Source organism: Phyllostomus discolor, chromosome 10 (assembly GCF_004126475.2).
Source record: "Phyllostomus discolor isolate MPI-MPIP mPhyDis1 chromosome 10, mPhyDis1.pri.v3, whole genome shotgun sequence".
In the NCBI taxonomy this organism is placed as follows: domain Eukaryota; kingdom Metazoa; phylum Chordata; class Mammalia; order Chiroptera; family Phyllostomidae; genus Phyllostomus; species Phyllostomus discolor.
This window is the reverse complement of record NC_040912.2, coordinates 58,728,120-58,743,820: the sequence shown is the minus strand read 5'-3', so window position 1 is coordinate 58,743,820 and position 15,701 is coordinate 58,728,120. Positions and strand designations below refer to the sequence as shown.

The following is a 15,701-nucleotide window of genomic DNA, read 5'->3' as shown; positions in this document are numbered from 1 at the left end:
TCCCCTTAGGACTGTCTTCACAGTGTCCCTTTGGTCTTGGGCTGTTGTGTGTTCATTTTCATTTGTTTCCAGAAACTTTAAGATTTCTCCTTGAACTCACTGGCAACCCATTCATTATATAATACCAAGTTTTTCAGTCTCCATGAATTTGATTGTGTTTCAGTTTTTTCCTTGAGGTTGGTATCTAGTTTCAGACTGTTGTGTCCAAGAAAATGCTTGCTATGATTTCACTTTTCTTGTGTTTGCTGAGGCTTCTTTTGTGACCTACTTGTTGTCTGTCTTTGAAAATACTCCATTAGAAAAGAATGTATATTTTAGTTCTTTGGGGTGGAACGTTCTGTACGTATCAATTATGTCCACTGATGCAGAGTTATGTTCACTGCGAAAATGTCATTTTTAATTCTTTGTTTGGAAGACCTATCTATTGTTACAGTGGAGTGTTAAAACCCCTACTGTGAGTGTGTTGCTATCTATGTCTCTTTTAAAGTCCTCAAGGTTTTCCGTATATATTTGGGTACTGATAATGGGTACATATATATTTATAGTAATCATAGCTTCTTGGTGGATGTTTCCCTTAAAGTTTATGAAGTGCCCTTCTTTGTCTCTTTTATGGCCTTCATTGAAATCTATTTTGACTTATATTGCTATCCCAGCATTTTTGTCTTCAGGTCCATTTGCTTGGGTAACTTTTTCCATCCCTTCACTTTCATGATGTGTAGATCCTTTGTTTTGATGTGGGTGTTGTAGACAGCATATTCGAGAGTCAGGTTTTCTTATCCATTCAGCTACACTATATCTTTTGATTGGAGCATTTCATCCATTTACATTTAAGGTTATGATTGATAGTTACTTATTCATTGCCACTTTCCCCTTTGTACCTGTGTTCCTCTCTCTTTCCTCTTTTCTTCATCTTCTTAATGCAGTCCCTCTATCACATCTTGCATTGCTGGTTTGCTGGAGATGTATTGTTTTAGTCTTATTTTTTCTGGGAAACTCCTTGTTTCACTTTCTATTTTAAATGAGAGCCTTGCTTGGCAGTGCGGTCTTGGTTGCAGGCCTATGCTGTTCATTACTTGGAATATTTCTTCCCATTCCCTTGTGGTTTGTAGAGTGTCTGTTGAGAATTTAACCTTATTGGATCTCCTTTGTATGTTACTAGCTGTTTTTCCCTTATGCCTATAGGATTCTTTCTTTGTCTTTGAATTTTGCCATTTTAACTATAATGTGTCTTGGAGTGGGCACCTTTGGGTCCATCTTCATTGGGACCCTCAGGCTTCCTAGACTTATATGACTTTTCTCTCAGTAAGTTAGGGATGTCTTCTGTCATTACTTTTTCAAACAGGTTTCCCATCCCTTGCTCTTCTTCTTCTGGTATCCCTAGCATATGGATATTATTAAATTTCATGTTGTCCTGCACCTCCCTTAAACCCTTTTCATTCTTTTTGAGACTTTTTTCTTTTTGTTGCTCTTTCTGGGATTTTTTTTTCTACCTTGTCATTCAACTCACTGATTTGATCTTCTGCTTCATCTAACCCAACTTCAATTCCTTCTACTGTGTTCATTTTAGATACTGTATTTTTCACTTCAAACCATAGATGGTTTCTATGTCCTTTTACATGCAGATGCAGTTTGCAGTCAGTTCCTTGTATCTTCCCTGAACTTACTTGTAGTTCTCGTTGAGCTCCTTATAACCATTATTTTGAATTTGATGTTTGATAGCTTGCTTTCCTGTATTTCATTTAGTACTCTTTCTGAGGAGTCCTCCTTTCCTTTCAATTGGATGTTCTTCCTTTGTCTCACTAATTTAGTTGACTCTTCTTGTTTGTTTCTGCATATTAGGTTTATGACTCCCTGTCTACATGGTGTGAACTTCTATGGTAGATCTGTGGAACTCAATAGTGTAGTCTCCTTGATTTGCTGAACTTGATGCTCTCGGGATTCCCTTTGCGCCATTTATGTGGGCTCTCTTGTAATTCGGTTTGGGGTCTTGTTGAGTATTCTTTGGTGGGTCCTTCCTTCTGGCTGGCTGACTGAATCACTCTACCCACCACATCCTTGTTTACTGTTGTCCTGGTGCTGCCAGATCAAAACCAAACTGCTCAGAAAACACACCCACAACTGCAAAAATAACCCTCACACAATTACAATATCAACACCAATTAAGCCTATATTAATAAAGGTGGAAAGACATTAAGATCATAAAAAAGGAAAAATGAGTATAAGATGACTAACTGAAAGAAAAGCAATTTTTTTAAGGACACAGGGAGAAGCAATAAGAAGATTAAGGAACAGAGAAAAGGCGGGGAGAAGGCAGAATGGAGTGGGTGAGGGGGATAGTAAAATTTGACATTTGAAATACAAAAATAGTGAGTATCTAGAAATAAAATTGAAGAAATGCAACGACAACCACCTTACCCACAATCAACAAGCAAAACCTGATTAAAGTGGAGAGAAAATAAGCATATTTTAAGAATAGTAAGAAGAATGTAACATGACTAATTACAAGCTAAAATTGTTTTGAGAGGTTGGAGGGGAGAGAAATAGTAACGGTGTGCAATACATGCAACAGAAAGAAGTCATAGCAAAGAGAAAATAAAATGTAAAACAAAAATAAAGAGGAAGGAGGTAAAATGGAGTAAGAAGGGTAGAGCAAAATACAAGATTTGAAGTAAACTATAATATAAAACCTGGTGATAAATTAGGCCCAAAGTTGAAGAACAAGAATTGCAAGTTGAAAAGCTATGCAGGAGAGAAAATAGAGGGCATCCTAGCATGAGGAACTGTGTAGCTTGTAGTGTCTGGTGAAGGGACCTTTCAGAGCTCTTTCTTCTTTTCCCTGTGGAAATGTACCCAGCAGGAGACTCCTAAGCCCGACCTCGTTGATCTGTAGCACCTGTAATCCCATAGATGGGAGTTGGGGTCACCTGACTATGAAGGGATTTGGCTGGCTGTAGCAAATCCCAGGTGTTCAGTTCCTGCTTTTCAGTCCCAAGCCTGCTGCTCTCTCCCAGGAGGTTTAGACCCAAATTCTCTACTCTGAACATTACCCTGCTCATGAGCCATGCTGGGTTGAGTCCTACAGTTTCTTCGATGTGACTCTATCACTCAGTTTTTCATCAGCAAGCTGCTCGTCTGCTTGCACTTGTGTGCAAACCCCAGGTCCCTGCCAAGTCGGGTCCTGCCTTAGCTCCCCTTTTAAAAGTTACTGTGTGGCCCACATGCTGCAGCACCAGTCTCTTGGGGGCCTGTTCTGCATGTCCTCCTCCTTCCCCAAAATCAGTCTCTCCTGGACACAGCTGGCCATCACCTTTCAGAGTCCCCAACAGTATTAGAAAAAGTTTCTTTCTGGATCTTTTCTGGATAGCTTTGGATGAGCTCTGAAGCTATACTGTGACACAGGGTGGTGTCAGAGTGCTGATCCCTCTCCTTCCAATGATCTTCAGCTTCGGCAGCCTTGCTTCAACAGGGCTGTTTCTGAAGCCTGCATCTCCCAGACCCTCTCTTTCTGCCCCAACAGCTTGTGACTCTTGAGCCAATCTGCAGCCACCCCGACTATGTACAGCCACAAGTGCTGGGCTGGGCAGCCATGTGGTCCCACTTGGAAAGCCTGGTCTGCCACCTCCTATTTTGACAAATTCTTGTCCACTGCCATACACTCCCTGTGTTCTTGTCCATGTATGTGCTCACTCACAGATGCTCTCATTCACTCTTCACTAGTGGACTCGAGTGAACTGTTCTGTGTTTTGGCTGCGAGACCTGTCTGGTTTTAGGAGAAATAGGATGAGGATACCAGCTTCTTTGCCTCCATCTTGCATCTCTGATGTTTTTCTCATAATCAGATTGGAGTTATAGGTTTATAAAAAGGTACTGAGCCATTTTTATCACATTGTATAAAGGGTAAATGCTATTAATATGACTTGTTACTATATCATGTTCACCTGGCTCAGGTACTGTCTGGCTTTTCCAGTGTAAATTTAAGTCTTTTCCCCTTGCTTCCATTGGAAGAAAGTGACTATATTCAGAACATTGTTTTTCCTAAAAATAACGGCCTTTTATCTGGTAGATTAGTCCACATTCCAGTTTGTTTGATCTTGTAATTTGGTGTCTCCTTTATCCCTATATTTCCTGTGAAATGAAACTTTAATTTACATTTTAATTATATGGTCAATGCTATGTGCATCATCCAGGTGGCTTCATGTCAGAAAAATCCATTTAGCAATCATTTGATTAGGATGGTAACAGCAGAACTATTTATTGTTCAGTGACTTTTGTAATTAGCAAGAAATATGTGGGACATATGCTGTAATCTCGTACTTTGTCCATGGACATCTGTTGCATGACATATATCATAGAAAGGTGATGCCCTCAAAATTCCTCAATCATTCCAATACTCATTCATCCAGCTATACATTCACAAAACATCAACTGGATGTCTACTAAGTTTTAGAAAGTGTTCAGGTTTACCTAGTGGAACTAAGGAGGGGAAAGATTACCTCTATCCTACAGGAGCGCAGGCCACAGCTAAAGAAGACATCATGAGTTTCAATAAAGTGTGGCTGGCCTACATTGTTGATAAAAATAAGGTGCTTTCTTTTTTTTTTTCCTTTTTTCTTCTTCAAGTACAATTGTCTCCATTTTCAACCCACCCACATCAACTATCCCTGCCTCCCACTCTCAAATCTACCCCTTTTGGCTTTGCCCATGTGTCCTTTATAAATGTTCCTTAATAACTTTTCATCTATTTCCCCCATTATACCTCCCTTCTGTTTACTGCAAGTTTGTTCTTTATTTCAATATCTCTGGATATATTTTGCTTGCTTGTTTGTTTTGTTGATTAGGTTCCACTTAAAGGTGAGATCATATGGTATTTGTCTTTCACTTCCAGCCTTATTTCACTTAGCATAATGTCTCCAGCTCCATCCACACTGTCAAGAAGGGTAAGAGCTCGTTCTTTCTTTTTGCTGCATACTACTCATTTTTTTTACCCACTTTTACTTTTTCACTACTTATTTTACTTTTACACACTCATACTACTTATTTTACTTTTACCCACTCATTAACTGGTGGGCATTAGGTTGCTTCCAATACTTGGCTATCGTGTATCTTGTGCTGCTATCAACACTGGGGTGCATATGTTCTTTTCAATGGATTTTTCAGGATTCTTAGGGTATAATTGCAGCGGTGGTATTTCTGGGTCAAATGTCAGTTCCATTTTTACTTTTTTACACAGCGCCGCACCAGTCTGCATTCCCACCAACTGCGCACTAGGGTTCTCTTTTCTCCGCAACCTCTCCAGCATTTGTTTGTTGATTTCTTTATGACCACCATTCTGAGAGTGCGAAGTGATATCTCCTTGTGGTTTTAACTTGCATCTCTCTGATGGCTAGTGATGCTGAGCATCCTTTCATAAGTCCTGAGCCCTCTCTATGTCCTCCTTAGAGAAATGTCTGTTCAGGTCCTCTGGCTGTTTTTTAATTGGGTTGTTTGTCTTCCTGTAGAGTAGTCGTGTTAGTACTTTGTGTATTTTGGAGAATAAATCATTGTATGAAGTATCACTTGCAAATATGTTTTCCCATATGGCTGGCTCTGTTTTCATTTTGCTGATGTTTACTTTAGCTGTGCAGAAGCTTTTTATTTTGACAAAGGTCCATTTGTTTACCCTTTCCTTAATGTCTCTTGCTCTAGGGTACATACCGGTGAACATATTTCTGTGTAGTATACCTGAGATTTTCCTGCCCATGTTCTCCTCTAGGATTTTTATGCTTTTGCGAGTTACATTTGTAAGTCATTTATCCACCTTGAATTTATTTTTCTGTATGGTATTAAGTTGGTGATTGAGTTTCATTTTTTGCATGTAGCATTGTAGATCTCCCAACACCATTTGCTGGAGAGGCTGTTTTACTCAATTTAATGCTTCTGCCCCCTTTATCCAATATTAATTTACCATAGAGACTTGGGTTTACTTCACGGCCCTCTATTCTGTTCCATTGCTCTATGTGTCTATTTTTGTGCCAGTACCAAACTGTTTTGATTACAGTGGCCTTATAATATAGTTTGATATGAGGTATTATGATCCCTCCTACTTTGTTCTTCTTTCTCAAAATTACAGCGGCTATTCAAATTATGTAAGGTTCCATATAAATTTTTGAAATGTTTGTTCTGTATCTATTGACATATGTCATTGGTATTTTAATAGGGATTTGTTGAATCTACAAATAGCTTTGGGTAATGTACATTTTAATGATGTTCATTCTTTCAATCCATGAAAATGGTATATGCTTCCATTTATTGGTGTCTTCCTTAATTTCTTTTTTCAGTGTTGTACAGTTTTCTGAGTACAGGCCTTTTAACTCCTTGGTAAGATTTACTCCTGGTATTTCATTTTTCTTTTTATTAAGCAAAAGTGTTTTCCTAATTTCTTATTCTGATCTTTTATAGCTGGTATATAAAAATGCCTTCAATTTCTAAATATGGACTTTGAATCCCACTGTTTTGTTAAATTCATTTATTAAGTCAAGTAGTTTTTTGGTGAAGTCTATAGAGTTTTCTATGTATACTATCATGTCACCTGCAAAAAGTGATAGTTTTTTACCCTCCTTTCCAATTTGAATGTCTTTCATTTCTTTTTCTTATCCGATTGCTGTGCCTAGGACTTCCAAACTATATTGAATAGAAGTGGTAAAAGCAGACATACTTACCTTGTTCTTAATCTTAGTGGGAAAGTTCACAGATTTTGCTCTTGGAGAATGACGTTGGCTATATATTTCTCACATATGGCATTTATTATGTTGAGGTATGCTCCCTATACTCCCACTTTGCTGAGTATTTTTATCATAAATGGGTACTGTACCTTATCGCACGCTTTTTCCACATCTATTTATATGATGATGTAATCTTTGTTTTTACTTTTGTTTAAGTGATATATTAAATTTATTGATTTGTGAATATTGTACCATCTTTGCATCCCTGAAATGAATCCTGCTTGATCAAGGTATATGATATTTTTACTGTATTACTGAGTACAGTTTATCAATATTTTCTTGAGGAGTTAATGTCTATGTTCATCAGTGACAGTGGCCTGTAGTTTGCTTTCTTTGTTGTATCTTTATCAGGTGTTGGAATTAGGATGATACTTGCTTCATAAAAACAGTTTGGGAGTCTTCCCTCTTCTTGAATTTTCTGGAATAGTCTGAAAAGAATAGGGGATAGTTCTGCCTTAAACATTTCGATAAATTCTCCTGTGAAACCATCAGATCCAGAGCTTTTGTGTGCTGCAAGTTTTTTTTATTACTGTTTCAATCTTGTGAGCTGTTACCAGTCTGTTCAGGCTTTCTGCTTCTTCATTAAGTTTTGAGAAATTATATATTTTTAGAAATATATCCATTCAGCCTGATTTTCAAATTTCTTAGCATGTAGTTCTTCATAACAATTTCTTACATCCTTTGTATTCCTATGGCATCAGTTGTAATCTCTCCTCTTTCATTTCTGATTGTTTTTACTTAGGTCCTCTCTCTTGTTTTCTTGATGACTCTGGTAAAAGGCTTGTCAATTTTCTTTACCTTTTTATAGAAACAGCTCCTGGGTTTAATGGTACTTTGGATTATTCTTTTAGTCTGTGTGTTGTTTAATTGTGCTTGGTTATTTCCTCCCCTCTACTCGCTCTGGGTTTTGTTTGTTGTTTTTCTCCAGTTCTTGGAGCTGTAGGGTTAGACTGTTGATTTGAAATGCTTCCATCTTTCTTATGTAGGCCTCTATTGCTATGAACTTTCCTCTCAGGTCTGCCTTTCCTATGTCCCATAAGTTTTGGACTGTTGTGTGGATCCTTTTCATATGTCCAGAAACGTTTTGATTTCTTTCTTGATCTCATCCTTAACCCATTCATTGTTCAATAGCATGCTGTTTAAAATTAACCAATTTGAGTGTTTTTGAGTTTTTCCCTTGAGGTTGGTTTCTAGTTTCAGACCATTGTGGTCCAAGAAAATTCTTGATATGATTTCAATTTTCTTGATTTGTTGAGGCTTGTTTTTGTCTTATTATATGGTCTATCTTTGAAAATGAGCCATGTACACTTTAAAACAATGTGTATTTTGCTTCTTTGTGATGAAAGGTTCTCTATATATTAGTTAAGTGCAATTGATCTAGGGCATTGTTCAAGGCCACAATATCCTTGTTGATATTGTGTTCGGAAGATCTATCCATTTTTGACAGTGGGGTGCTAACATCAGCTAGTATAAGTGTGTTGCCATCTATAACTTTCTTGAAGTCCTCCAAGACTTTCCTTATATATTTGGATGCTCCTATGTTAGGTGTATATATGTTTACAATATTCATGTCTTCTGGGTGAAAAATTCCCTTCAGTATTATGAAGATTCCTTCAGTGTCTATTTATATGGCTTTTGTTTTCAAGTGTATTTTGTCTAAGGAGTGCTACTCCAACTTTTTTTCCTGTCCATTCGCTTGGAATATTTTTTTCTAACCCTTCACTTTCAGTCTGTATAGGTCCTTTTTATTTCAGGGTGGGTCTCTTGTAGGCAGTATAACTACGGGCCATGTTTTCTTATCCATTCAGCTGCTCTATTTCTCTTGACTGGAGCATTAAATCCATTGACATTTAAGGTTATTACTGATAGGTACTTACTCATTTCTCCTGTTTGTATGTATGGCCCTCTATCTCTCAGTTTTTCTTCCTCTTCTTATGGCAGTCTCTTTTGGATATCTTGCAGTTTGGTGGAGGTGTATTCTTTCAGCCTTCTTTTGTCTGGGTAACTCCTTATTTTGCCTTCCATTTTAATTGAGAGTCTCACTTGGTAGAGCAGTCATGGTTGCAGGCCTTTACTTTTCATTACTTGGAACATTTTTTGCCATTTTCTCCTGGCTTGAAGTGTGTCTGTTGAGAAATCAGCTGCTAGCCTTATCGAGCTCTTTTGCATGATACTTTTTGTCTCTGCTGCTTTTAAGATTGTGTTTGTCTTTAAAACTTGGCAGGTTAATTATGATGTGTGTTGAGTTGGCTTCTTTTGGTTTATCTTAATTAGGACCCCTCTCTGCTTCCTGAACTTGTTTGGTATTTCCCATTTCCAAGTTTGCAAAGTTTTCTGCAATTATTTTTGGAAACAGACTTTCTATCCCTTGCTAATTTTCATCTCCTTCTAGTATTCCTAAGATTTTAATGTTGTGTTTCATGTTGTTTTGCAATTCCCTTTATTTATCATTTTTTTTTTATCTTTTTTCATGCTGCTGGCCTACCTGGGTATTTCTTTCTAGTTTATCTTCCAGCTCACTAATTCAGTCCTCTGCTATATCCACCCTGCTTTTAATTCCTTCTAGTACATTTTTTATTTCAGGAATTATATTCTTTATTTCTTCCTGGTTCTTGTTTATAGTTTCTATTTTGTTTCTCATACTGATGTAGTTTTCACTCAGTTCCTTGTAGTTGTCTGTAAGTTCCTTGAATATCCTTATAACCATCTTTTGAATTCTATATTTGATAGTTTGCTTGCCTCCATTTCATTTAGTTCTGTTAGTGGGGAATCTTTAATTGCTTTCAATTGTAGGTTGTTTTTTGTCACCCTATTTTAAGTGAGTCTTTTTGTTTGTTTCTACAATACCTGATTCTCTGCTTTGCTAGCTGTATTTGTAGGGTGAACTTCTATGGTAGGAGTTCTGTGGGATTCAGGGACTCTTTTATATAAACTCCTTGTCTGGATGCTCTAGAGTTGTCCTTTCTTCCATTTGTGTCAGCTCTCTTGTTGTTCTTGGGTTTTACTTGTTGGTGGCTCCTTTGTTGGTGGGTTCTCTCATCCAGTGTGTTTAGTGGTATGCACAGCTCCCACCTTATTTGTATGTGACCAGGGGCTGGGCAAAGGTGAAATGGATTAAGACAGTGGCAGTGTATTTTATGTGACTTAAAGTATCTACAAGTAGAGAAGAGATAGCAGATCTATGGAGAAGTATAGGAATAACCATGATATTTCACCCAACTAGCCCATTTTTAGAAAGGGTGAAAAAGAGATAAGGCTCTTGTTAGAGGGGGAAAAGAATGTGAACTGACTCCAGAAAGCAGAGCGCTTATGTGAGGTTAGATGATGAGACAGAGTGAAAGTAAGGGCTAGAAAGGTGTAGTGTGCAAGAGAATAAAGTTAATCACAACAGTAATAAAGTATAAGAACACAGTAAAATGGACCAAGACCAGACAAGGGTGCTGTGTGGGAATTGGAACTACAAAAATATGATAAGAAGTATATGATATGAATAAAAAATTAATTGAAAGACCAAGAGTAGTGTGTTGTTGGAATTTGAGTGAAGTAAAGGAAATTAAAATGCAATATGAAAGGGAGAACAAGGAAAACCAGTCAAACAATGAAATCAAAAGAACAAAAGAAAAAAAACTCAATGGAAGTACGAGAAATTAAAAAATAATAACAATAATAACAACAAAAACATAAAAATTAAAAAAGTAACAAATAAAATGCAAGTCTGTGGGATGGCAGAGTGAACTTTGTCTCAGTTGTTGGCATTACCCTTCTGATCTCTCTTTGGATCTGTCTTTGTTCCTTTCACAGATCCGGGTCTTTTATATTACACTTGAAAGAAAAAAAAGCCTCCTGCTGACTTTAAGCCCACCAAGCAGGTTCTGCTGGTCATCTTGGAAGCTCCAGGCAGAGTGGGGGCTAGTCTCTGTTTTTTGTTTTTGTTTTTTTTTTTTTTTCCTTTCCTGTGGCTCTGTCTTAGGATGTCCATCTGGGTTACAATATTCAGAGGTGTCCAGCCTCTAACCCAAGCCCTCAGAGCACTAAGCAGACCACACTGCCCATATCCACCTGTCCAGTGGTGCCTTTAATTCGCCTCATTGTGCCATCCTTTGATTAGTCCGTGAAGTGCACCTAGTGGGAACAACTTGTACCTATCCTCCCTCTTTGCTGGTCTGTGCCCTGTGCACAGGTAAAGTCCCTTCAGGGCTGTTTAGCTCCTCTCTCAAATTAAGTTTTTCTGGGAACTGTAACCCCTAGCCCCTGATGCCCCATTTTGATCAGTCCGTTAGGTGCCCTGATTTGAAGCAAATCGTGCCCCTCCTCCTCCCTCTTCACTGGCCCTGCCACAGCATGAGTGTTCCTTGCACAGTGGCTGAGATCTTTCTTTGCGGGGGGGGGATTCCCCTTGGTTGCAGCCAGCTGTTCTTAACAAGTGCCTGACTTTTCACACAGCCTGACTCTCTGACCAGTCCTGAGACAATCTGAGTCAGGGTCAGTCACGGCTCAACTCTTCTCCCATCTCTAGGTATCAGCCAGCTCCCCAATTTCTCTGGTACTGTCCCAGCAGGCACCTCAACTCAAACAGGAAACACCACCTGAGTGGGCCTCCCATCATGTCTTTATCCCCCCCAACAACCTCAAGTATTCAGGTATCTCCTGGTGCAGGACTGGCTTTCCTGCTCTGGCAGAAGAGGGAGCTGAGATGTTACAATCACTGCTCTGGCTCTCCTCCAAAGCTCCTCAGTAGCCAGGGTCCTGGCGCAGGTCCCAGGGACCTTCCCATAGGCCTATGCAATCTTCTTACCATCTGTTTTTAAGTTCTCTAAAATCTTTGGCTTCCAAACTTCATATAAGGTGGAATTCCACTGGCTGTTCACTCTGTTCTTCAGAAGATTGGTTAGGTGTCCCAGTTGGATGCACCTAACCCAGTTGGGAGCAACTGGGTTCAGCTCCCACCTACCTTGCTTTCATTCCTGAAATCTTCATAAGGTATTTTCATTGGTGATTTTCATTATAACTGTTCAGCATGCTTTTTTCATATATTCAATGTTTTCCATAGGAAATGTTGAAAAAAAGGAGTCTGTGATCCAAAATTCATTTAACTAGTTCCTTTCATCCTTCAACATTTTATTTAATTCTACTTGCTTCCCTAGAGGGACATGTCCAGTTACTATAACAACAAAAAATCTCTGGCATATCAGATGATTCAGAAGAACAAATGTGAACACCAGAAAACATAAGAATTGAATTCAAATTTTCATCTCCCATTTAGTAGTCATGTTACAAGCTTTTTGCCCTGGCATAAATAACTTAACTTTTCTGATCTATGGATACCTATCTTTTAGTTACAGAAAATAACTACCTCTAAGGATTTCTAGGAGAATTAAGCAAAATAATATATGAAGTGCATATCAGAGTTCTCAAGTTCCTGGCATATAACAATATAAATGGTGTTGTTAGAATACAACAAAACTACAAAGTATGAATATAAAACAATTAATTAATCTGAGCATTTTTTCCATTAGCAATATAAATATCACATGAATAAAACTAAAATAGTATCATGATATTACCATAGGTGAAAACTAATTCATATTTTAATTTGAGTAACAGAAGCTAACAAGTCTCAAACAAAAGTTTGCAAATTCTCTCCCATCCCCCTGCCCTGCTGGTCTTTCACACATTCCCTTATATGTGCCTACATTATTAAGGGAGAAGTGTTGGGATCCTTTTGGGCCAGTAATATACCTGATGGGGTTAAACTTTAAAGGATAAAGATGATTACCACAGAAATCTTAGTGGCAGTACCTCTTAGTAAGGGGTCTGTGTTCTAGACAGACAAAAAGAACATACATTACCTTTCTGCTCAGCTAGCTCCCACAGGTCCTGAGCTGCTTGCCAAGACAGCGTCATAGGATATTCCACAAGGACATGCTTGCCAGCATTAAGGAATTGTCTTTGAAAACAAGAGATACATACAGGGGGGAAAAAAAAACACTTCAAATAACCTTCATTAAAATGCCTTGCATGACAAAGTACAAAAAATTATAAATGAACAAAAGTCTCTGTGTGTAGATGTGCTATGAGAGTGAGAGAAAAAACAGAGGATGAGGATGAATTGAAAATCACATTATTTTGAACTATACTGTAAAAGAAGCCCTTCTAGTTGCTTAATTTAAACATTAACTTATTCATCTATTAATATATTCAACTAGGTACTATTTACCAATTATTCTGGAGAAAAAATAAAGACAAATTAACAACTAAATTACTTGATAACACATGATAGCTATAAATGAAGACTACAAACCCCATGGCAGCTGGCTCTGTCTGAGGCAGTCTGAAAATATTTCACTAACAACAACTGAACTAACTCTTAAATTATGAGTAAACATTTTCCAGGTACAACAGAACAAGCATTTTTCACACTGAGCAGGACATACAGGTGTTTGGGCATTTTGTGGAGCATTGTTCAGTTGATAATAAGAATTACAGCATGGCAGGGGAGTGGGCTATAAGGAGTAGAGATAAATGGGATCATAATATTACTGGGAACCTGAATGTGAAGGATTTAAAATGCTGTGCTTAGACATTTGAATTTTATTCTCTAGATATTCCACAGTATAAACATTTACAGTTGACTACTGAACAATGCAGTAAGGGCACAAATATTTCCCACACAGCGAAAAATCTGTATACTTTTTGATTCTACAAACACCTAACTAGTAATTGTTTATTGTTGGCCAGAAGTCTTACTGACAATATAAATGGCTGATTACTACATATTTTGTATTTTATATGAATTATAGACTGTGTTCTTACAAAAAATATAGAAAGAGAAAAAAATGTTTAGTGATATAAGAGGAATGATAGCATAGGATATCCCCTTTGGTCTCTCCCCATGAGGTTACAATAATTTGAACACCTATATTTCAACAAAGAATTCCCTGCTCAATGCATAAACACATTTGAGAGATCTGCACATTGAAACATCTAAAAGTAGGAATGTGGGAACAAAACAGAGACATGAGAAGAGAAAAATGTTGAGCCAGACCACAGACACAGCCTCACACAGATGGGAGATCACAAAGGGGCTAGCCAGAAGATGGGAAAAATCAGGTTGTGGCTAGTAATCCATTTAGCAGGGAAGAGCAAAGAGTATCAGTGGCGTTAAGTGCAGTCTTTGATCATTAAGTGAAATGCAGTATGGATTCAAGAAAGCACACAGCAAGGCACATCATAATTATATTACCCAAGATTAAAGATAAGGAGAGAATCTTAAAAGCAGCAAGAGAAAAGGAGGCAGTTACCTACAAAGGAGTTCCCATATGAGTGTCAGCCAGTTTCTCAAAGGAAACCTTGCAGGCAAGAAGGGACTGAAAAGAAATATTCAAAGTCATGAAAGACAAGGACCTACATCCAAGATTACTTTATCCAGCAATGCTATCATTTAGAATGGAAGTGCAGATAAAGTGCTTCTCAGATAAGGTAAAGTTAAAGAAGTCCATCATCACCAAGCCCTTATTATATGAAATGTTAAAGGGACTTATCTAAGAAAAAGAAGATGATCAAAAATTATAAACAGTAAAATGACAACAAACTTACAACTTTCAACAACTGAACCAAAAATAAAAACAAAAACTAAGCAAAGAACTAGAACAGGAACAGAATCACAGAAATGGAGATCACAAGGAGGGTCACCAGTGGGTTGGCAGAGGGGGAAAATGGAGGGAAAAGGTACAGGGAATATGAAGAATAATTATTAGGCATAACATAGACAGGGGAAGGTTAAGAATAGTATAGGACAAGAGAGAGAAAATGGTGGAGAGATAGGTGGGAGCAGAGTCTACTTCCCCTGCACACAGGTGGAACACCTAGCTGATCTGAGGAATGGAGTGAACAGCCAACGGTATCCCAACATATATGAAGGTTGGAGGCCAAAAACTGTAGAAGACATTGTAAAATCAGATGGTAAGGAGACTGCTTTGGGACGATAAGGTCCCTGGGACCAGCACAGGATTCAGGGTGGCTGCAGCCCCAGGCCCAGCCCATGATGGGCCAGCCTCATGATTCTTGGAAGAGAGCCAGGTCAATGGCTCCCTCCCCTGCCAAACAGGGGGGATACAGAAGCACCAGGATGGACCTGGATGCTTGAAGTAGCTGGGGGGAGTAAACACTAAGTGGCAAATGCATAGAGGTGGTCCCACCCCACTGAGACTGTGGATGCTGGCTGGGTCATTACCAAATAAATTGTGGAGCCAGGTGATACCTAGAGAAGGGAGAATAGTTGGGTTGTGATGGACCCTGACCTGGATACTCTCCAGTCTGGCTGGAAAGGTGGGTTGTGAGAGAGGCTAGGCACCAGTTTGCAATGACAGGCTTGAACAGGAGGAATTTATTTTAAAAATAAATAAATAAATAAATAAATAATAAATAAAGAGGCTCTTGGTGCCTGTTTAGGGAGTTCTCCTGTAAGCAGCTGCCCCCACAAATGCCACAGCCTTGGCCACAGACCAGCCCCTACTGCCACAACTTCGGGTTGCCCCTACCCTCCCCCAGGTGGCAGCAGCAGAAGCACACACCCACACCTGTTTGGGCAGCCATGGCCGTACTCCCACCCAATGTGGCCGAACTGGCTTAATGAGAGGAAGGGGGAGGTAACCCCCAAAGGACAGCAGCAGGGCTCCTGGAATTAGCAGTCCTCAAAAAGACTTAACTCAGCAGGGGAGCCAAACTACCCTGAAGAGAATTTGACAGACCCTAGAGCACATAGGACAGCAAAGAGCAAAAAGGTGTTGTGTGAAATGTGCCTAACTGGTGCACCTCAAGGACAGCACAACTAGTGGACTAAAGATGAAGGCCTGGTGTATAAGGGCACTGGAGGATAGGCATTCAACTGAGGAAATGGGCTGGAGGCTGAGCAACTTAGAAGAGTGCGGCCTAGACCTA

General features: G+C 38.8%; 1 protein-coding gene across 1 annotated transcript in view; it reads right to left on the bottom strand.

Moving 5' to 3' along the window:
* BLVRA (biliverdin reductase A) overlaps positions 1-15,701 on the bottom strand; it is a 150,998-nt gene that overhangs the window by 57,028 nt on the left and 78,269 nt on the right. Inside the window, 1 exon segment of the mRNA XM_028525922.2 lies at positions 12,611-12,708. Coding sequence (XP_028381723.1) covers positions 12,611-12,708 — 98 coding nt within the window.